The 23434-nt window shown below is 35.9% G+C and overlaps 1 protein-coding gene across 1 annotated transcript in view; it reads right to left on the bottom strand.

Moving 5' to 3' along the window:
• Window positions 1-4653: 4653 nt before the first annotated feature.
• LOC150108695 (uncharacterized) overlaps window positions 4654-23434 on the bottom strand; it is a 191321-nt gene continuing 172540 nt past the window's right edge. Inside the window, exons 27-32 of the mRNA XM_090416158.1 lie at window positions 22003-22307; window positions 18035-18366; window positions 17771-17917; window positions 16132-16283; window positions 9877-10024; window positions 4654-7715 (exon numbers count right to left, since the gene is read on the bottom strand). Coding sequence (XP_090272284.1) covers window positions 6307-7715; window positions 9877-10024; window positions 16132-16283; window positions 17771-17917; window positions 18035-18366; window positions 22003-22307 — 2493 coding nt within the window. The 3' untranslated portion in view covers window positions 4654-6306. The remainder of the gene's footprint in view (window positions 7716-9876; window positions 10025-16131; window positions 16284-17770; window positions 17918-18034; window positions 18367-22002; window positions 22308-23434) is intronic.

Genomic DNA, 23434 nt, shown 5'->3' with positions numbered 1-23434 from the left:
AGTGTCTGAGATTGGGAACTCCTTGACCGCCAGAACAAGCATGATGAGAACTTGAATAAATGGGTTGATGACAGTCTTTGCAGAGCTTTCTTTTAACTTTCTTCCTGAGGATGCCACTGGGACGGGCGGCAGGATCACCTCCAAACAAGAAACACACATCTGGATTCGCACTCGACGAGTTTCCTGGCTCTGGCTTATAAAAGTCGGAGCCTTCATCTGATGAGTTATTGCAAGTGAGGAAACTTAACCCTACCAGGGCTGCTAACCCTGGAAGGGAGGAATAGCGTAGCAGGCCAGTCAGTCACCCGAAGGTGTCCAGGAATCGCCCCCAGGAGGCTGCCTACTGCCACACTTGTAAAGTGTCTCAGGGGATGTGCAAGCCAAGACAACAATGCTTCGGATTCCCAAAATCTTTCAGACTCACATCCCCTGTATACCACTTTTTGATATCTGCCAGTCAACCATTCTCTTATCCATGCTAATATTCTATAACCCAAACCCATATTCTCAAATTTATGCAACAGTCTGTATTTTGTCAAAAGCCTTAGCAAAATCCAAAAGTATCATGGTGTATCCATAACCTTTCCTTAGTAAACTCATGTTGTTCATTGCAAAGTAGAGATTCACTGTCAGTCCATTTCTGAATGCGAGCCCTAACCAATTTTTCCAAAATCTTCACAACTCCTGAGATACTAATTGGTCGCTAGTTGGATACATCTGTCTTTGCACCACCCTTGTGCAATGGAATTACCATACATTCTTTCCATTCCTGCAGAATCTTCCCTGTTCTGAGACTCATGTTACACAGGCTGGTCAAAGGAATATCCAGTTCAGCTGAACACTTTAACCACACGTGCTGATCCCCCCCCCGCCATCAGTCCCTACTGCTGAATTCTTATTCAGTTTGTGCAACAACTCTAATACCTCATACACCTGAGTTTCTTCATCCAGTGAAGAGGTAGCAGTGAGCTCAATGTTGCATACACCAGGTTGATAGCTTTTAAAAAATGGGCACTCATTAGTTGAACGACCTCTTCAGCATCTGTTACCCTCACACCATCTGCATTTAGAAGAGTTCTTTCATATTCATTCTGTCGTTTACTTGCAGCATATCGATAGAATTCTTGTGGATTGTCTTTAACATGCAGAGCCAGTTTCTTTTCATACAGCAGTTGTGACTATTCTAGCCTGATGCTTATAATTTTCATAATGGACATCATCATTTTCTTAAGAATCTCTTACTTAATAAGCTTGCACATCCGTTTGACTCTTACCCTATTTATTCTTTGAACTCTCAGGACATGCTCTGATATCGCATCATTTAAGTATTGTTCAAATGCTTCCCATGCACTGTCGATATCCTTCCCATCCATCAACTGATCCCATCCCACTGAACGTAGTATACTCCTCAGTTGGTCATAATTTCCTGCTTTGTAGTTCAGCATGTAACTTTTTCTGAATGGAATATTTCATAAACTTAGGCACTTCCCAAGTGAGTACCGCATGATCATTGTCACCAACCAGAGGCAGAATAGTTACATCTTTAACTGAAACGCCCTCTGACACTCCTCGACCTCGAGTTACTTCTGTGACATGCTGCTTGAGGAAGTTGTCCTGCAACAGCTCAATAAATGCATTTTCATTCTTCTTGTGAGATTCTACTGCTACCCAATCAATATTTGGATAATTAAAGTCTCCCATTATGATTACTCTTTTCACATTCATCTTTTCTATTTGGTGATGCATTTCTTCATCACTAACAACTGATCCACATGGTCTGTAACAATACCCCACTATGTAATTGGTCTTGTTAGATTCCACCTCACACCAAATGCCTTCGAACTCACTGCCACATGAAATACTGTTAGTAGTAGTACTACAATCATATGTCGCAACTCTAACTGGATTCAAGTCATCCAATATCATTAGTAGCATGCCCCCCCCCCCTCTCCTATCCTCTCTATCTTCTTCTGCAGCTTTTCCCATTAAGTAGGGTTGCTGTTTGTAGTGAGTTTCCTCCACAACCCCCTGTCTTGGACTGCAGCCACATTCAAGTTCTTCATCCTCAAGTCCTACTCCACCATCTCCCTCCATCTCTTCTTTGGCCATCCATGCTTCCTTCTCTCCTGCACATCCATCTGCATGACCTTTCTTCCCACATACTCTTCCTCCCTCCTCATCACATGACCAAACCATCTCAACCTTGCCTCCTGTATCTTTCCTCCTAAGTTTGTAACTTTCACCGTTCCCCTTACATAGTCATTTCTCAGACGATCCTTTTTTGGTCACATCCCACATCCATTTAAGCATTCTCATCTCTGCTACCTCCATCCTGCTGATGTTATTTTTCCTCAGGGCCACAGTTTCCATAGTATACTTCATAGCTGGTCTCACTACTGTCCTGTATATTTTGCCTTTTAGATTGATCGGCACCCTCTTATTGCATAGCACTCCAGCCATCTCTCTCCAGTTCCTCCATCCTACTTGTATCCTGCATCCCACTTCCTTCTCAACCTCACCATCCTTTTTCATTGTTGAACCTAAGTATCTAAAATCACTGACCTTCCTGATGACATTTCCTTCCAGCTCCAGATCTGTCTCCTGGCTGCCATCCACTTTGCAACACACATGCTCTGTCTTACTTCTGCTTAATCTCATACTTCTTTCTTCCAGTACTTTCCAGTTTAGCTGCCACTTCTTCTCTTGATTCTGCACACAGCACGATGTCATCTGCATACAACATAGTCTAAGGCGGTTCTTCTCTCACCTCCTCCGTCACCACCTTCACAATATTAAACAGAAGCAGACTTAATGCTGACCCTTGATGCCAGCCAGCTGTCGCTGGAAAGCTTTCTGTCTCTCCCAAGCAGGTCCGAACTCTCGTCTTCACATTTCTGTACATCTGCACGAGCCTGACATATTTCTCCAGTACCTTCTTCTCCTTCAAACACCTCCAGACTTCTTGCCTTGGCACTCTATCATACGCTTTCTCCAGATCAATATATACCAGATGTAGCTCCCGTTGCTTCTCTCGAAACTTTTCCATCATCTGCCATAACCCAAAGATGGCTTCTGTTGTCACTCGACCAGGCATGAAGCCAAATTACTCCTTTGCAATCACCACCTCCTTCCTCAATCTTCCATCAAGAACCCTCTCTAGGATTTTCATTGTGTGGGACATCAACTTTATTCCTCTGTAATTCTTACAGTCTTGTGCATCCCCTTTACTCTTGTAGATGGGGACGAGTACTTTCCCTCCTTTCCTCGGGTATATTTTCCTGCTGACAAACTTTTATTAACAGGTCCCACAGCAGGTCAATTCCCTCTTCCCTCGTTGCCTTCCATGCCTCCACTGGGATCCTGTCAGGACCCACCAATTTTCCATTCTTCATCATCTTTATGACCTCCTTCACTTCCATTCTACTAATGTTCTGCACCACACCCTCATAAGGCTGCCCATCTTCTCTGTGAGTCCTTGCATTTTCTTCATTCAAAAGTCCTTCAAAGTATATTCTCCATCTATTTGTTTGCTCATCCAATGCTTCACATCATGCATGAAGCATTGGATGAGCTCAGGACAGGAATTAGGATAGGAGGTAGATTGATCAGTAATCTGAGGTATGCTGATGATACAGTACTCCTTTGTAATGACATGGAAGAACTAGGACTAATTCTTGACAAAGTTAACAAGAACAGTAATAACAGAGGACTTCATCTCAATCCTAGCAAGACAATTATTATGGTTCTCAAAGTAAATACAAACAGAGAAGCTCTTGAGAAACAAGTGTACCTTAATGGAGAAAGAATTGAGGAAGTCAGCAAGTTTGAGTACCTGGGATCCATTATTAATGTGAAGAATTGCTGTTCAGAAGATGTCAGAAAGAGGTTAGGAATGGATAAAACAACAGTCAGAGACCTGTCTAAAATCTGGAAGGATGGATCTATCTCCATGGGAACAAAGTTGAGGATTTTAGATGTTGTTTTTCCAACAGCAACTTATGGATGTGAGACTTGGAACCTAAAGAAGTCAAATAAGAAACGGATATCTGCTTTTGAGATGCGGTGTTACAGAAGGCTGTTGAGGATATCATATACTGAAAAGTGTACAAATGAATGGGTGTTAGAAAAGATTAGTAGAACGTTAAGGCTCCTTAAGGATATTGACAGAAGAAAGTTAAAATATTTTGGACACATAGAAAGGATGACTTCTCAGAACAGTAATAGAAGGTAAAGTTCCTGGAAAAAGAGGCAGGGGTAGACCATCAATGAGATGGATGGATGGTGTGTGTGTGGAGTGACTGATCTTCAGAGAGTTGAGGCTGCCAGAAAAGCAAACAACAGGACTACATGGCGAGGCCTGGTGTGGAACATCACTGAGCATCGGAGTGACCATACGGCATCTGTAGATACCCAGTGAACACAGAGTCTTTCCAATCTTTTGGGGGCTCTGTTGAAACCAACTGAGCTACAGAGGATACCAGCAAATCACAGGAATAGGAATAGTTTATTATAGTAAATTAACAGCAGAACAGTATCTATAGGGATTTGGTTGGGATTTTCAGTAGTTTGTTATAAGAGTGTCTGCTGTAGCGAGAGTTAACTGTATATAAAGTTGTAATTAAATAGTATGATTATCATAAAAAAATGACAAAATTTATATAAAAATGCTGTTTTATTCAACTGTCAGCTACAAACAACCACCTTGGTGAACAAATTAAACTACACTAATAGAGGTACGGTACAGTACAGGATCACTTATAATATTATGATATTATAAGCCTATATGTTACAACATTTTGTGCAACATCTACTTGGCTGTAAAAATGTTCTATAACTGTACAAGATTCAAAGATTAAAAAATAATAAATTTTGTACCATTGTTGAAATCTGAAATCATGTGCAAATAAATGTAGATATGTGCATATGAGCATGCTCATACAAACAAAATGCAAATATATATGATCACTGGGAAGGAATGTAATACATTTCATCAAGCCTAATTTTATGTATTTTTACTTATAGAGGTATTTAAATCTACCTGATATTAACATAAATTATACTGCTGCTTCTCTTAAAGAGAAAATTTTTCTCTTTAAGAGAAAAAGAGTACAATTTTATTTTTCTTTTAATATAATTTGAGGATTTAAATTTTATTATTTAATCCACCCCTCCACAAAAAAAAAAAAAAAAAAAAAAAAAAAAAAAAAAAATTGCACTATAATTCTGCTCAGATAATTATTTGTGTATAAATAATTTTAACTGAATTCAAAATTTGGTCCCTTAGTCAAGATCACAGTGAAACAATGGTGAAGAAAATGGTGAAAGTAAATGTTACTTCAATTGAATATCTTAAAAAAAGTATTCAAAGGGGAAAAAACATTTCAGCATATTTTAAATTATGAAGAGTGAATGAAATTAATGTTATAAAAAAAAAACTAAAATACTGGCATGAATTTGTGAACTATGTACAATTATGTCAATGTAACTTTCATTAAAACATACAGTAAATCTTTGAGATTTTTAAACAAACATGATGACAGTATAAATTAATTTTACATGTATACTGTTTCTAAATATACACAAACAAAAAAGGCATAAATTCAGCAGTTTCTGCAGAAACTTTAAATTTCCAGGGAAAGGAAAAAAAATACTAAAGCTTGTTAGTAAAAATACTTGGACAATAAAACTGACTTCATTACCAATGATGCCATTAAACATTAGCAAAATTTCTGAATTACGAAATTTGAAACTGTTACTAAAAATTTCAAATCTTGTACCTATCACACTAGCTGCAGTCAAAATTTATGCCTTCTCGCAGTAGAAGGAAAGAAGAGAATAAATGTTATTTATAACTGTACATAGATTGCTGTACAAATTAAAGTTCTTGACGTACTAATGTAATTTTCACTGACCATGTAAAACTGCAGGAAGATTTTCAACACTCTCCTACAGCTCTGTCAGAGTTTACATGTGCAGACACACACATATACACATACACAAAAATACATACATACATATACACACATATAAAATACAGAAAACACTATAAACTGAGTCCCTTTTTACATGCTGAGATTTACGGATGACGGAAACATCAAATAAATAGTTCTTCTAAGGAAGAATTTTGTTAGAACTCAGGACATCATTCTCCCCATGTGCTCAACATGTCTGCTATTGTCTTTAAAAGCAATGACATTATGTGATAGTGATATAGTAACATAGGGGTGGCACTATAGCAGTTCTGCCTTTCAGAAAGCTCTAGATATAAGAGTCTGTCAAATATTATTCAATAGCTAATAATTCCACCTAAATAAAAACTGCTTCTGATGACGGGTGTGTTGGCTGCAGTTGTCCTGGTGCAACTTGTCCTTGTTGTTGATGTTCAACAGGCACAGGATGTAAATTAGAAGGTCCCATTGGACTTGAGATTCCCTCTGACCAGTCTGACTGAGCTGAATGTGGTGAAGAACTAGACCACTGACCTGGAGACTCTGGTGAAGGAGTTAAATATGTCTCTGGTGGATGCAGGTAGTGCTGTGGAGTTGACTCGGCACCTCCTTGGCTGTGTTGTGATGGAGGAGTAGGATAATGATATGGATGTGAATACACTACTTGGTTGGTATTAATAGGTGGCACTGATGTTTTAGACATTGTTGAGCCAATCAAATGCTGCAGATCAGTCATGGGTGGGTAATCATAAGTATTGTTGGCACTTTGCTGTGATTGCATTTGTGTTTTCTGATGATGAGCAGCTCTCATGGCAGCCATGTGTGTAGGTGATGTAGGAAGAGAAGGCCTCTGTTTTGTTAGTGTTGATGACATTGTGTATGTATGAGAGGTAGGTATATGGACACCAGAAAGGCTATTTGGCATGGAATTCTGTCTAGAATGATTAGACTTCAGGCTCTGATTTGTTTGAAAAGGGGGTAACATGTTTCCATTCACATATATTGGACCCCCTAAATTTAGTCCAACAGAATCCATGCCTCCTAGTGCACCATAGATGAGGGCTCCATTTATGCAATCCTCATATGAGGGTGGCTGCTTACTAGGAATAGTTGTGTTGCCATCCATACCAGCTAAATTTGAAAGTGGTAAGTGACCATTATATAAAGAGGGATCAAGAGGAGATGGTGTTCCATCCAAATATCTATTGGCATGTGGAGATTCAAGAGAATTAACTGGTGACAGGGTTACAGATCCTTCAACCCCTTGCATTACTACTGGAGGTGGCTCTTTTCTTTTCTTTACAGATGCCTTCCTCCTCACACTAGTATCAGTTGTCAAACTGTCACCATCTTTTATTGAAAGCCCAGCTACAGTATTAATTTTTGGTCTCTTTTTGGACTTCACAGATTTGGTTGATCCAATTACAGTTGGGGGTATCATACCAGGGGATCCTAATGGACCACTAGTAGGTATACTAGCCATCTGAGGACTGGGAGGCACATATTCATCCAAGAGACGTACAATATCATGGTGCATCCTGTCTAATGCTACATCTCTTGGTAAGCGATCCATGTGATCTGTAATATCACGGTTGGCAAAATGTTCAAGTAATATTTTTGCTGCTTGATAACTACCTTCTCTTGCAGCTAAGAATAGTGGTGTTTCCTCTTTATTATCTTGAGCATCTCTGTTTGCACCATGAGCCAGGAGAACCCGAACTGCATCAACATTATTCACAGCAGCAGCCCAATGAAGAGCAGTTTTACCTGAAAAATATATTTCATAGTTATTACTGAATTAGCAATATCAACAGTAACATGCAACTAATATTGACAAAGAATTCCCTTACAATGCCTACAATTGTTTATTGACATTTATTTCATATTAACATATTAAATTTGTTGTAATATAGTAAAACATTAACTAAGAATGATACTGATCTAAACATGTCATTTAAAAAAAAAAAAAGTTTATAAGGACAGGAAGCAATGAATATGTCTTCTTCGGGAGTGTTTTTTGTTACGTTGGTATAATCCATGTGCAATTTAATATTATGAATATTTCCTCGAGTATCCTTTGTAAACATGAGTGTACAGAGAATCTCAAATAAGTGATCATTACAGGATAGTTCTGAGGACAAAAGATTAGTGACATGAAAATAAAAAGCGTACAAGGCATTTTAAACAGAGATCTAAGGCAGGGGTTCTCAACCTTTTTGTTTCCTAGAGCACATTCTAAAATACAGGTAGGGCGTCGGGCACCATCTATTTTTTCAAGCAAATTTTTTGAATTTGTTTGTTAAATGAATACATACAAAGTTTACATTATAATCAAATGTTTTATTACTTAAAAGTTTACATTATATAAAAATTTAAATATATATATGTAAGTTAGTGTGATCTTTGGCATTGCATTTCATTGGCGTGCTTCATAATTAGAAGAATATGATGATATTCCAGTTCTTAAACTGGAATGAACAACTTCGAATGCGCATCTACTTTACATTGTATGCGTTTAGTACTCATCATGTGTCATTAAGGCATGCGTCATATAGCATGCCATGAATGGTTGCGTGATTATTTTAAACTATAAGACACACGGTTGAACAGCAGCGAGCATACACAAATTGGTCAACGGGCACCATGGTGCCCGTGGGCATAGGGTTGGGAACCCCTGATCTAAGGAAAGCTGTATGTTTTGTTAAATGTGAAGTGCAGACTCAAATATTCAATTACTTTGGGAGAAAGGGGAGTTTGAATAGCCTCAGAAATGAATGACTAGCCTATTACTTATTAGACACTTGTAAGTAGTATCAGTTGCCCACAGGAGCTGAAGAAACATGGTACTGCTTTTGACTTTTCATGCAGTTGGTTTTGTGTTAAGGAGACCTCAAAAGAAGTGAAGTACTGATAACTGTAAATGGATAATTACCTTGAACTATCATTTACAAATTATCTGTGAAATATCCATTTTACAGATAACTGTGTAACAGAGTCGCATGTTGTCTTCTTCACTTTCTCTTCATAGTGGTTTTGTCACCAGCTTACCCATGATAATTTGTGCCTTTGCAGAGCACAAGCATTTTCTTTTATTTATTCCTTTGCTTATATTTATATGTAACTTTGTAGTTTTATAAGTGAATTGAAATATGGTTGCTGTTCATAGTCACAAGTAGCATCATTTCTTTTATAGAAATAAATAATGTTTATTTCTTATATAATTCATTCATCCACAAGTTGCTGAGAAAAAACAGCATAATATGAGGAGTAATATGATGAATGTAATATCCCTCCTATTTTTTTCCCCTTGGAAAATATAATTAACAATGGCTTTTACATGGATTAATCCTCCATTGAAAATTCTGTCATTTTTCAGCAAAGCCACCATCACTTTCTATACACTTTTGTCATTGCTCAGTGAGATGCTAAGTGCCGAGGATCTTTACTTTCTTGTCTGAGCTCTTCACGAACAGCTTGTTTGTTTTATCTCCCTTCAGTGAGTCAAACAGGTGATAATCAGAGACTGCCAGATCCAAGCTATAAGTAGAATAGGGAAGATCAGCCCAGCCAAATGTTGCAATCACATCCCTTGTCTGTAAACTTAAGTGAAGTTAGATGTTGTTGGAGGATTAATCCATGTAAAAATACACTGTTAAATAAATTATATCTGGGGGGGGGGGGATGCTATACTTTCTTTCAACTGTCATGTATTCACTAAATGGCTTGGAGATTTACTCATTGTCTGAAGCCACAATGAAAATGTTCAATATTGCTATTTTCTTTTTTTATTATCATAAATAAAATAAAAAATTTTGAAAATACTCTGAAATAATAGCACATTTATTTAAGGGAGTTTCCTGATTTTCTACCCAATGATAATAGCAATTCACAATGATAATGACTACCACCTCACCTAGAAGAAACTTACCGTGGTCATCAGATGAATTGATATCAGCTTCTGCATTTATTAAATCCTCAACCATTCCTTCAATAGCCAAACGAGCAGCTAAAACCAGAGGTGTAGTCCCATCATACATTCTAGCATTCAGATTAGTGGCTCGGTTCCTTAGAAGTATCTAAGATTAAAAAATAAATAAATAAACAAAAAAATTCCATTTGGAATTTAGCTACTTGTAGCTAACATAAAATAAAAATTCATAATCATCTCATAATCTCATTTCTCATTTCATAATCTCATTTTGTAATTAGCAATAATCAATTTTTAATGATTATTGCTAATTACACTAATTGACAATTAAAATTTTATCAAAATGATATGCAACTAAAGCTTCCTGTTGTGCTTTTACACATGCACATGTACAAAGATGATTCTGCACATGACTGACCTACTATTTCACTATATTTATAATAATACTCTGTATTGTGCTTCACGTTATAATTTTTTCAAGTAATCCCACACAATGATTGCATACTATATTAGACAATTATATTTGGACAATTTGTTCTATATTTTAGTGTCTTATTCTGTTCAACTGTCCCCCCCCCCAAGAATCTTTAAGTTTTGTTATGTTCTTTTTCTGTGTAAATGTAAAAGTGCCACACTACAGTACTTTTCTTCCAGTGAAAAGTCAGAAAATTTATAATTCTTAGATTATCTTGAAACATATGTGCAAATAGTTTATACTTTCATCAGTTTCAGTTGTCATGAAATAACAAAAAAAAAAAAAAAAAAGTTTGCAGCAACCTCACTGTTCTAACAGTGAGGTTGCTGCAAAACTTGGCATGAATACATTGTGCATCATGTACAGTGATATCTGAAGAAAAAAAAGAAAAAAATCCTAAAATTCGCCTATAGGGCGCACTGTGCAATGTACCGAATGTAGATGTAGTAATTTTTCTGTGTGTAAGGATAAAAATGACAAGCATAATAATACATTTTTATTCACTTCCATTATGCATTCACAAGCTGCATCCTTTACACAGTGTGTTCAACAGCAGAACCCACTGGTTGGGATTGATGTTGTACACATGCTGCATTATGCTGTCTTTCAATGCTGGCTTTGGGATTATTCTGATAAACCCTGTCTTAAAGAAATCCCCAGAATCTATCACAGAGGGGGGTCAGATCAGATGAATGAGGCAGCCATGCAGCGGGAAATGCATGGCAGATCACTCTAGCTCCTATGAAATGATCTTGAAAAATCTCCTGTAGGGATCGACCAATGTGTGGAGAGGTCCCATCCTGCATGAAAATTATGAATTAATGCATAGGCACTGCTGTAGCTGCAACACAACAAATTGTTTATCATATTGTGATACCTCTCAACAATAACCGAGCAGGTGGCATGACCCAACTGGCAAATATCCTCAAAGAAGAATGAGATTACAAAGCTGTAATCTGCACCAGACTATAACCAAAGGAATTTGTTGGTTTTGCGTAGCCCATACCTGGCAATTGTGGGTATTCACAGCTCCATTCAGGATGAAAGTAAGTCTCAAGTCTCCCAAAATCATCCATGGCCATGCAGCATCCAACTCCACTCATGCACGGAATGTTAGAGCAAATGTCAGCTGACTTTCAAAGTCCTGTGGATGCATCTCCTGTGTCAGGGTTATCTTCAATGGGTACAAATGCAGAATATTCTGTAGAATTTTTCAGACAGTTGTGTAAAGCACATCCATGTGCTTTGATACAGCATGTGCACAGGAACCGATGCTGTTATTCAGGCCTGCTCCACAATGGCAGTAGCGACCTCAATCACTTGTTGTGAACTGATTGGTTTGCAACCTCTGCCAGGTCAAACTCCCAACAAACCTTTCTTCAAAACAACTAATCATTCGTCACAAAGCACATGGAGTGCAGCAACAGCACTGCAATTGTTTAGGCAGTACAGCTTCACAAGCAAAGCACATTGAGGCAAAGTTAGTGTCATCACCATGGACAGTATTAACAACCAGAATGAAGGGACTTTTTAAATCCTTCTAGCACCAGTCGAGTTGCATGACATGCAAATTCCATGCATTTGGTGTTTACAATGTCACTGGTAGTGAATTTTGGAACTACTTTTTTCTCCCTCTGGAATTGCTTCCACATGACGCACAATGTATTTTTGTCGATGGCCATACACAAGCCCTTAAACAGGATATTAAGGCCTTGTAAAAAAGATAAAATAACTTCCTTATCCTTACAAGTCACATTTTTTCATCATTGTAATTATCCTCTAAGTAGTATTTGTAATTTTTGCTATGTGATCTTTGATCATAACTCCAAAATCCCCAGCCTTATTAGTAGTTCTTACTCCAAGCATAATCCCTCTAACATAATATGCAATTGGAAATCTCATCATACCAAAGTAAATAACTTTACACTTACTAACATTGAACTGACAGCAATTATCATTTGCCCATAGGCTCTCTTTCCAGGAGATTATAGGGTTCCTTGTTCATATAATTTAAAATATGGAACAGATTGGCCATTCTGCAGAAATTAGAAATCTCCAGAAAAGAACTGGACTACATCCAATTTCACCAATATGCGATGCCAGTACTTGCAGACATTGCCTTTCTTACAAAGACCACATTGCATCATAGCTACTTGAAATTTACAAATCTGTTTAAAGAATTTCTCATTAAGCTCTTCCTGCACAATCCAATCCTAAAAAATTTTACCTTACATAAGAACTTCTCATGTTTAATTGCATGTGTATATTAAGAAATAAATCCCTTAGTTTGGATACCTTACCTTGTTATAAACTATTCCTCAACAGGTGGCAATATGGATGAATGAAGAATATGGCTCCACCAGAATACAATGTGGGAATGCCAACAACATAACACGTAATACACACTAGTACCTTCAACAATAGTGTATTGACACTACTGAAACTAATTATTTACTAATACTAATGATTTTGATCCTGTCTGAGTGTTTGTATTTTTTTTTAATTTATTTTTTATATGTTGCACCCCCTAAGCATAACAAGCAGTATAATATTGTCAGAGTTGCAGGACTTAGCTATTAAGGTACATGTGTGATTAACTGATGATATTTCTTTCTATGTTGAAAGAAATGTCTGTTTTATGTACCATAAATTTTTACTAGAATTAGAACTTGTATTTCCAATTCAAGGTCTATTTCAAACTATTTAGTTCTGCTTGATGCAAAATAAAAATTAATATTAACATGTAATAAAATGTTAACTTTTATTTCAAACATGCAAACTTTTTTTTTCTTCCCCATCTTGGTAGAACTGTGAACTGCATGTTTTCACAGTAGCTTTTGGCATGTGCTCTTTTGATGAAGGAAATCCAGCGAAATAAAAGAAAACGTACCCGTGAAAGTATATTAGTAAGATTCTACTGTCAAATTGCAGATATTTCAGTTTGGTATCATAAACCACCTTCAGCACAGAAAAACAAACAATGGAAAATCAAATACAACAAATGGCAACAATACAACAACAATATAAACAATGATTAACTTCTCGTGTTCAGTAAGAGGGGGAATGACAAGGTATACGCTATTACACTATTAGGATCTTAAAAAAAGTTATGAAACCGTTGCTAACAATCCACTGTTTCTCATCCATCCAAAGATGGGTCGAGCCCCTTGATTAGGGGCTCTAAGCAATTTAATGCACCTGGCTTACCATTCCTCTGCTGCATCTCTTTAGTAGTATTTTATGTCTATAGAACTGCATGTTCGTGGGGCCAGTTTGTCTATTCTGAGGAATGTAAAACTTGATTTTCTGGGAAGAAAAACTCTCTACTTCCATATGAAGTAGGCTAACTCGCCATTTGATTGAAAAGACCTGATAAAGGTTCCTCACATCGTAGATGGGATTCAAAAATTGAACTATAGAGGGTCATTGCTAATAATAATTTCTCACATTTTGGGCATGAAGATTCAATCACTTTTTTAAATGATTTTTTTAGGATCCTATAGGGTTGTAATAGCTTACAACCTGGCAAGTCTGTGACTGAACATGAGAAGGTTACCACTGTTTGTAGTACATAGTTTTAATCTGTTGTATGTGAATTGTTTATTTGAGTGCATTTTTCATTGTTTATTCTTCTACACTGAGGATGGTTTGTGATAAACAAACCAAAATACCTTCAAAAAAGATCTTAGCAAAAATTCTTTTACTGTGGGTAGGCCTGTGTAGCTCAGTGGAAATGACGTTTGCATCCTCTGAGTTAAGCAGCCCAAAGAATGACCTAGGTTCGATTCTAGTTACCGACCAGAGCAACTAAACTTTTTCTAAAACTTGCAACCGGTTCCTAAGTTAGTCGAGTGCTGACATTGGGGTTCTTCTCCTCAAAACTCAGGTTTTTCATCCCATAAGCTCAACCATAGAACCCACAATAATCCAGATAATAACATATTGTGTTAGAGACCAAGAGATGGTGACACGTCAGCTATCTCTTCATCTGATACTGCTTATAATTAGTGACAGTCTTGGGCCAGCTATCTCTGATTGGCCACCAGCAGAGATTGAACTGACCCTTCAGTCTCCAACAGACAGACAGACAGACAGGGCTAAAATAGTCTCAGCCTGCTCTTATAAGGAAATGAAAGGCATTAACTGATTTTTTTTTCTTTTCTTTAATGTGCTTTCTTTTATTTTTTGACATATGCATTTCTGAAAATTGGTAGAATTCTGTGACAAATCTCTATTGGCTGATAATCCTCTCAGTAAGACTAATTATTTTATAAAGCACCTGCAAAAATTTAGGAGGCAGTATTTTGAAACTACTATATGTATTTTATCTTAGTAAATATTTTTAAAATAATGTGCTTCAAGCCAGTAAGAGAAATTTATAATTTATAGATGCCTGAAAAACAAAACCAATATAACCTTTAGCTAAAACTTCTTAACTTGCCTTGCTAGTTATTGATGCTAAAGATTCATAAAAATACAGAAGTTTGGAATAAAAAAAAACAAGGGGGGGGGGTAATTGTTCCATCTTTCTAAATAAAAAATTATTTGCAGTAGCAGTGCAGTAAAACAGAGAAACATATAGAAGACTTCAGTAACTCTTCACTCTTCATTACTTAAAACAGTCAATGAGATTATAGAAGCTAAAAAAAAGGGAATGGACAAAACTTCATACTGGACAGTGTAATTTTAGATCATAGATGGTTTATAGATGAGATAAATAACATAATGATGCTAACTGGCACTAAGAGTTATGAAGAGATAAAAAGGAAGTCACAAGACAGGATGTTGTGATGTGCTGCTATATTTACCAATTTTCGGATTGATGCACCAAAGAAGAAGAGAAGAGAGGCTTAAAGTATAGATGATTATTTGCATCAGTTGGTGTAACACCTACTATCAGTATCAGTAGAGATTTTAAGTAACCAAAAATCATGTTTAGACTGGAGGCTGTATAAAATAAATGTTTGCTTTAGACAACCTCTGATCCATCTGCAGTATTAGTGTATAACAGGGGTGGAGCTGCCATTAAAATAGCAAACACAAAAGAGAAAACAGTATCTCACTCTTTAGTTTAGATTGTTGGTGCTAAAGGTAAGAGTACAAGTGAAATCGCATATAGCAGTGTGATTTTTGAATGCTTGAAATTATTAATTAAGTCATAAGCAGGATAGAACAAGTATCACTGAACGTCCCATAAAATTTAATGTGCTGCTGCTACAGTAGGAAAATTCCAGCTATTATTTGCAATATCTGGCATAGACAATTTCTGATTATCATGCTTAGCATAATTCTTGGGAAGATACAGAGCTGTAATACTTCTGAAATTAATGTTTTGTCATTTTCCAGCAGGAACTTCAGAATCTTCTAGAGCAGCTTTAACTACTCATTATCATCCTCGTTTATGGATTCATTTCTCACACTTAACAATCCTTATGGCTGGGTGGATATTTCTGACAATTCTCATTCACTATTGGATCTAGTTAGCAGCCATCTCCTATTGGAGATTATTATTAGCCAATGGACATGTACTGGCTATCTTGATTCTTTAATAAATGTACAGCCATCAACTTAATTTCTAGTGAACTGATTACACTGGTCCTTTCTTCCTGATTGATTCAGAGATTCTCCTAATGATAACAAAACATGTGATCACATTAAATTAAAAGCACAGTCAAAAAAACAGAGTTCTAAATGGATAGTCAATCAGTATTAAAAAATTTCAAGATCCAGTACAAAAAAGAATATACATTTAGATTGCAGTAGTATATATCTTCAAATACCTGAAACACCCCTTGGGCATCAGCAGCTACAGCAGCATGAAGAGGAGTTCGTCCTGTTCCATCTTGAGCATTGGCATCTGCTCCAGCATCCAAAAGTCTTTTAGCTGCATCAGCTCTAGCATGTCGAGCAGCCAAATGAAGAGAGGTCTCACCTGTTTATAAATGCAATATGCTATATACCCAACAGAAATAAAATTCAAATCAAGTCACTAACTTTATTCTATCATTATTAAAGGCTTCTGAAATAAAATATGGTACAGCAAAGACCACAGTACACCAAAGAAACAAAGACCAGAATCAAACTACATGCAGATTTTGAATGTTTTTAATATGTTCTAACTATTCTAAACAGAGGGTTTTGCCCATTAATGCAAATAAATATGGGGATTTCATAATTATCTCATCCTAAAATACCCAAATCTTCATTTTAGCAGTCCTTCAATAGATTACCATGTGAACTGCTTCTGATAAAATGAGTGTATAATTGGCCAGAAAGTTGATTTTCTAGTATTATTATTATTACTATTATTCTAGACTCCATAGAGATGGAGAGCAAAGACTCATCACAGGAGGCTCATACTAATTGTTATTTAAATACTTATACCTCTATTTAAACTACTGTGCACAGATTTGGTCACCTGAGTTTCTTGAGGGGCCAAGAGATGGTAGAGAAGATTCAGAGACAAGTGACTAAGCTGGTGAGAGGTCTGTGGAATGCTCCCTATGAGGTTAAGTTGAAGGTTTGTAGGTTACAAAATTTAGTTGATAGGCAGAAAAAGAGGGGACATGATAGAAACTTTTAAGATATTAAAAGGGTTTTATATAATTGATGCAAAAGGAATTTTTCAATATATGACAAATAGAGAACTAGGGGCCATCTGTGGAATTTGTACAAGAGTGTGGTTAATAGGAGTGTGCAGACCAGGTTTTTTGCATGGAAAGTGGTGCATGAGAGGAATGGATTGCCAGAATTAGTTGAGTTCCCTGACAGTGAGTTTAAGGAGAGGTATGATAGGTTTTGTGTGTATAATAGTTTGGGTCTCCCACAATGAGTCTCTAGACTCCATGGAGATACCATATAATAATAATTTCATCATTCAGCTAAGTCTCAAATCATAAGACCTTCCTTCTCATTTATTAATACTGCTTCGTCTATGCATCATTCCAATGTTATTATTATTTTTTTTTTTATTACGTGACACTTCCAGGTTATGTTATGAGTCAATGAAAATTTACAGCTAAATTAGAAAACATTAAAAAACATTCAGGAATTAACACAGTACTTTCACTCTTGTACTTCCTTCACTTATAGGGTCTAGGTGGATAGCTAATAACTGGGTGCACAACAACAACAACAACAAAAAAAAAAAAAAAAAAAAAAAAAAAAAAAAGTGAGCACTGAACATTGGGTCAGAAGCCCAGATCTCTTCTTCACATTCCTTATGGGGTATGTGAAGGTCCGGTTTTGGTGATACATAGGCAATATTAATTATTAAACAAATAAACATTAATGGAGAATGAATTACACCTGACATCTATGCCACAATGTTCTTTCATACTAATATGCCAGTAGGGAATATCCAATTCGATAATGAAAAAGAAGAAAAAAAATTACAATGGCATGATATAACAATCTCACCTGTACGTTCTGTAGTCATATTAATTTTGGCCCCTTGTATAAGTAGATCTTGTATCATACTGACTGATCCATCATCATCATCAACATCATCTCCAGTATCAAGACCACCACCTCTGAAGGATGCTAACATTAAGGGTGTCAAACCACCTAGAAAAATAAATTCATACAATGCAAATAATTACTTCATGCAAGGCTACCTACTATTGATTCAAATGTATTACTTAGTATATCAAAAACCAAAATAGAGAACAAAAACTTTCTTACCTGGGCCTCGAACATCTACATCTACACTCCCAGGTTCCATATCTCCATCTCCTTGTGGTGGAGTTAAAGCCAAAATGTCTGGATTACGAATATCTGCTGCGTCAAGATGCTGTTGTGTCCATGGACGAGGATCATTTTCATCATAATCTGTTGTTGTCATTACTGTGTGAGTATCACCAAAACTGGGATCAGGTGAACAGTCATTTTTCATCCTTTTCACAGGAGGATGGTCTCCAATATCATCATCACTCCACTGACCACTGTCTGGATGTATACTGCTATCTCCAGAATCGATATCTATGTGATTGGTAGAGCACTGTTTGTGTAGATTTCTGTAAAATAACAGGTTAATTCAGTAAATGGGTAATTTAAGTACTTAAAAAAAAATAATAAAACCAATAGATAACAGCTTATTATTATTACACAAGATAAAACAGCTTTAATTTATTATATGCAAAAAAACAGGACAGCAACCACATTGTCATTTTCTGAGCTTTTGAAAGCTGCATTTTGGCATATTCATGGATCAATGAAGGGGGGGGGGGTCATAACAGTATTTAAAGTCTAACATCTTGCAGTCAAACCTTCTCAATGATTATACAACATATAAAGGAATCCAATGCCTTACCAACAAATAATTTTTTGGTGGCAGCTTAATATCAAGATCACGACTAACATAATTTATTATGTTTAAAATAAAGTCCTCACAGTGTATGAATGATAACATATGAAAGGCACTGTGGCCTGAGGTTGTAAATATTATAGATAATGTCACAGAGAATGTGTTAACATGTGAGGAAAGTCACTGCTAAGGTGACCCAGTAGGTTGGAAAGTTGAGTTTACAAGGAAAATGTGAATGAGATGCTATGAGACACATCCAGAAAGTAAGGTCCTTCTGAGTTTACTGCCAAATAAGATATGAGAGAGAGGGGTCCATATCCCAAACGACAATGGAAAGAACCTTCCCTGTTGACTTTTGGATTTGGAACTTCTTTGGCCATGGAGACTCTTTGTGTGCTCCATTCCACTGACTTTTGTTTGGTCTCTAGGTCAGTGGTCTCCAAACTTTTTTGATCGCGTACCCCCAAGACAGAAAAAATAAATAGTGCATACCCCCCCCCCTTGATTGAGCAAAAATCTATTGTAATAAGTATTATAAAGAGGAAATATGCCTTGTATCATCACATAATAATTAAAAACGCTAGATATTTTTACACATTATTTTTCTTATTAACAGCTTACAAACATATTCATTACAATATTTAATGTGAACAATAGCCTTGCATTTCTTTCATAATTTCTTGAAATTCTGGTTTGATGGCTTCTGATACTGCGATACGTTGCTTCTTTAAATTATCTGCAATGATTTCTATACGTCTACCAATAGTATTTGCTGATAAGGGAATACATTTTAGTTTATCTGCATATTCTTTTCCATGGATTATTTCTACCATTTTTATGGTGGTTGGGAGTACAAGTGTTTCTCCAATGGTGTGTGGCTTTTGGTCTTTTGCAATTAAGAATGCAACCTCAAGAGATGCCTCCAAATATTTATCGTTAATTTTAGTAAATTTTTTAAAGTTGTTGGATTGAGAATTACATGTCTTCAAACATCGTTCAAAGAATTGTAAAGATTTGTGTTCATGTTCAGGATGTTTAGTTTTTAAGTATCTTACTAATAATGATGGTTTCATACTTCCATTACATAGCGTCTCATGACACAATACACATGCAGGACGAGGTTCGTTGTTGACTATTTTCGATGTAAATCCCCATTTCAATAGTCTACTTGATAATTTCGAACTTTCTTGGGCAAGGTTTTGTTAAGTTTCAGATTAATGTTTTTATCACTTAATTTGACTGATAAAGAACTTGTTTGAATAGAAGAATCAATCCTATCTTTTCCTTGTTGTTCGTCTGATGTAGAAGTACTATCATAATTATCTTCAATTCCGGTTTCTTTGGAGGAAATTTTTTTAACTATTTATCCATTTTGTGAAGGTTAAATTGTAAAATTTAAATATAATTCATTTACTATTGATAATATCAAACACTTTTAAAAAATGTAAGCAATTTTGATAATATTAATTCACTATTTCTAGTGTAAACGTAAAAGTAAGCACAAAAAGGCGTTGGAATTGCACAGAAACAATATATACTAAAAAATCGTTAAACTTACTACTAATAGTCAAATAATTAATACAACTGTGGTGTCATCTGTAGATAGCAGGATAACTAAGCAATTTTCCTTCTCTAGTTGGCTTGTCAGCACTAGGATGCTCTATAAACAATGGCAATGATGAGAAGTAAGAGATTTACTCCCTAGTTTTAAAAAAACATGACAGCTTTGCCACGGACAATTATGTGTGCAAAGTCGCCCAATGTGCGCTACTCGCAAAGTTTAAGTTTACAGGATCTTTATAACGTATTTGTCTATATTACATATATATGTTTAATTGATGAAAGAAAGTAATATTCTTTATTTTTAATTAATTACTTAATTTTTTTCCTATCAATATAAAACTTTTTTGACGTACCCCACGTATTGACTCACGCACCCCAGGGGGTACGCGTACCACACTTTGGAGACCACTGCTCTTAGTCATAGTGATTAAGACATGTTTCATCAACAATCACAATACGAGTCAAAAAAATTTGTACCTGATTCCTCAAAATGACTCAAAATTTTCTCTTTTGGTCAACATTCAAACATTTAAGGATCCACTTCGCTAAGAGTTTCTGTATGTCCAGATGTTGGTGGATAATGATCCTAACTCATTTCTTGGATATCCCTAGAGTCTTTGCAATGTTTTTGGCCGATATTCATCTATCATCAAGGTTCATGGCATGCACTGCATTGTTGTTTTCAGGTGTGAGAGCTATGACTGGTCTTCTTGACTTGGGGATGGTGTGTGGGGGGGGAATCTGTTATCTCAGGATGTCCAGTTTTAACTTGGCAACTGTTGGATATGCTGGGGCACAGTCCCCCAAAGTCTCACATAACATTTAATGAATCTCAGATGCAGACTTTTCTTACAGTAGGAAAAACTTGATAACAGACTGCACCTGTGCATCTTTGAAATTCTTCAAAATCTCTAGAACAAATTATTACAAATTGATAGGGGTTAAAGAGTTTTGAGATATGTTCTTTCTTGTGATTATATCAGTAGCCTCAATATCATTTTTGTTCTAGGTGTTCATCAGAACATTTCACTACCCTCCCCCCCCCCTCATGAGTCATGAGGTTTTAGTTCTTGAAGTTTAAGTGAATTATAAGATTTACTCAGTTTTAATAAAAGTATATGCAAGTTTAAACCAATTTCAATGTTATGTATTTAATTCAGTAATTTTTTTTCTAATATATTATACGATTTTTGTTTTATCTTTCTTTATCTTATTGTTTCATACCAGTCAAACCCATAAAAGACTGAAGATACGATGTAATTGGTTATGCATATCTTTCTCAGATTATTTAACAGTGAAATCAAGAACAAGGAAAGTGCATTATATATTTATTTATTACAAATCCTAATAAAGAAATAAATATCACCAAGATTGGGTGCAATCTAAATGGAAAGTGATGGTCTTAATCCTAACTGCTATTTATTTGCATGTATCCAAGTGTTCCATGGTTGATTTTAAGAGTTTCAGGATTAGACAGCTGAGTTTTTTTCCAGGAAGGGGAAAAAAAAACCCTACTTGCCTGTGCCCAGAAATCAATCAACTCTGAAATCAGATGCAAAAAAGGTGTACAAAATAGTTCCTCTAGTCATTAACTAGAAATGAACCTATAAGATTTTTTTTTCTCCTGCAAACTTAGCATAATGGAAGTCACCACAAGATTATACAGACCTGCAATTTATTTAAATGAAAATAAAAATCACCCTTTATTAGACTCTCTCTCTCATGTGGATTAGATGTGTATGTTTCATGAATGATTAATAATAATAAAAAAAAAACAGCATACCTCATTTCCTGACCATCAGGTCCTCTTCTCCTGGATCGTCGCCTATTTTGACTATTTGACCTAAAGAAACCTTCAGGAAACCATGTAATACCTCTTGCCCTCTTTCTTTGAGTTGTTACCAGCACTCCAAATAGTAATCCCAATAATATAATGACAATGGCTCCAATTACAATGTACATTATATTAGGATAGCCTGAATCTAACCCATTATTTATATCATCTTCTTCAGAACCTCTAATTTCACGTAAATAAAACGCTGTGTCTAAAGCATGGCGAGAATGAGCAGCAGCTAAGAACTGTGCAGCCTAAAGAAAAAAAGAAAAATATATATATATATATCTTATAGCTTCTATTCACTCGCTTTGTAGACATTTTAAAAAATAATAATTATACTGACTAGGAATACCAAGAAAGGTATGATAAAAACTAATAAAACACCGACTTCTTCAGGTGTGAAAATAACTACAAAAGAACTGGAAAAAATAACAAGTTAAAAAACATGGACTTCTCATATAAAACAAATTGGGAACTATTCCCAATAAGAAGTCCATGTTTTTTAACTTGTTATTTTTTCCAGTTCTTTTGTAGTTATTTTCACACCTGAAGAAGTAGGTGTTCCGACGAAACTAGTCGTGTTTTATTAAAGTTTTTATCATACCTTTCTCGGTATTCCTAGTCAGTATAATTATTATTTAAAAAAAAAAAAAAAAATATATATATATATATTAGGATTACCAAGTAATTTTATAAACTTACTAAGAATAGTGATCAGAGCCTTATCCACTTTTACAATGAGTTGCCCTGGTGTTGCACTACCTTTAGACTTGAACTAGGTTCAGGCACAAACTTAATTGTTTGCATACTAGGGATTAGGAGTAAAATAAACAAGTTTATAAAATTACATGGTAACCCTAATATACATTACCCAAGGTAAAAAAACTTATTTACACATATACAGGGTGTTCGGGATAAATTTGACATATTTATAATTAATTATATTTTTCCGTAAGTTACATGTATTAACACACACTTCTCTTCATTTAAAAGTTTGGACCCTTCTTCATTCATATACAAGATGTCAGAAATGATGGATAGCTGGAACCCACCTGAATCATGGAAGAGAATAACTTGTATCATGATGATTCGTGCCCGCCATCAAAATAAGGATATTACGACTGCTGCCCAATGCTCCCTGAATACAGTAAAAACAATCAGGCATGAACTAGAGACTTGCAATGGTGACTACGAGGATGTAGCAAGAAGAAAGAACCCTAGCAGACGATCTGATTGCGTTCGTACAGCAGAATTCCTCGCAAATCTGCAGGAACAGGTGTTGAAGAACCCTGGCATTGGAATTCGGGCTTTGTTCGTGGAGTTGCTAACTGTAGTCAAGCCCTGGATAACAAGGGTAGCCAATGGTAGGCCGTATGTA

This window comes from Typopeltis vanoorti, chromosome 3, assembly GCF_054136105.1.
Source record: "Typopeltis vanoorti isolate ZY-2024b chromosome 3, IOZ_Tvanoo_1.0, whole genome shotgun sequence".
Classification (NCBI taxonomy): domain Eukaryota; kingdom Metazoa; phylum Arthropoda; class Arachnida; order Uropygi; family Thelyphonidae; genus Typopeltis; species Typopeltis vanoorti.
This window is presented reverse-complemented; position numbering and strand designations above follow the sequence as displayed.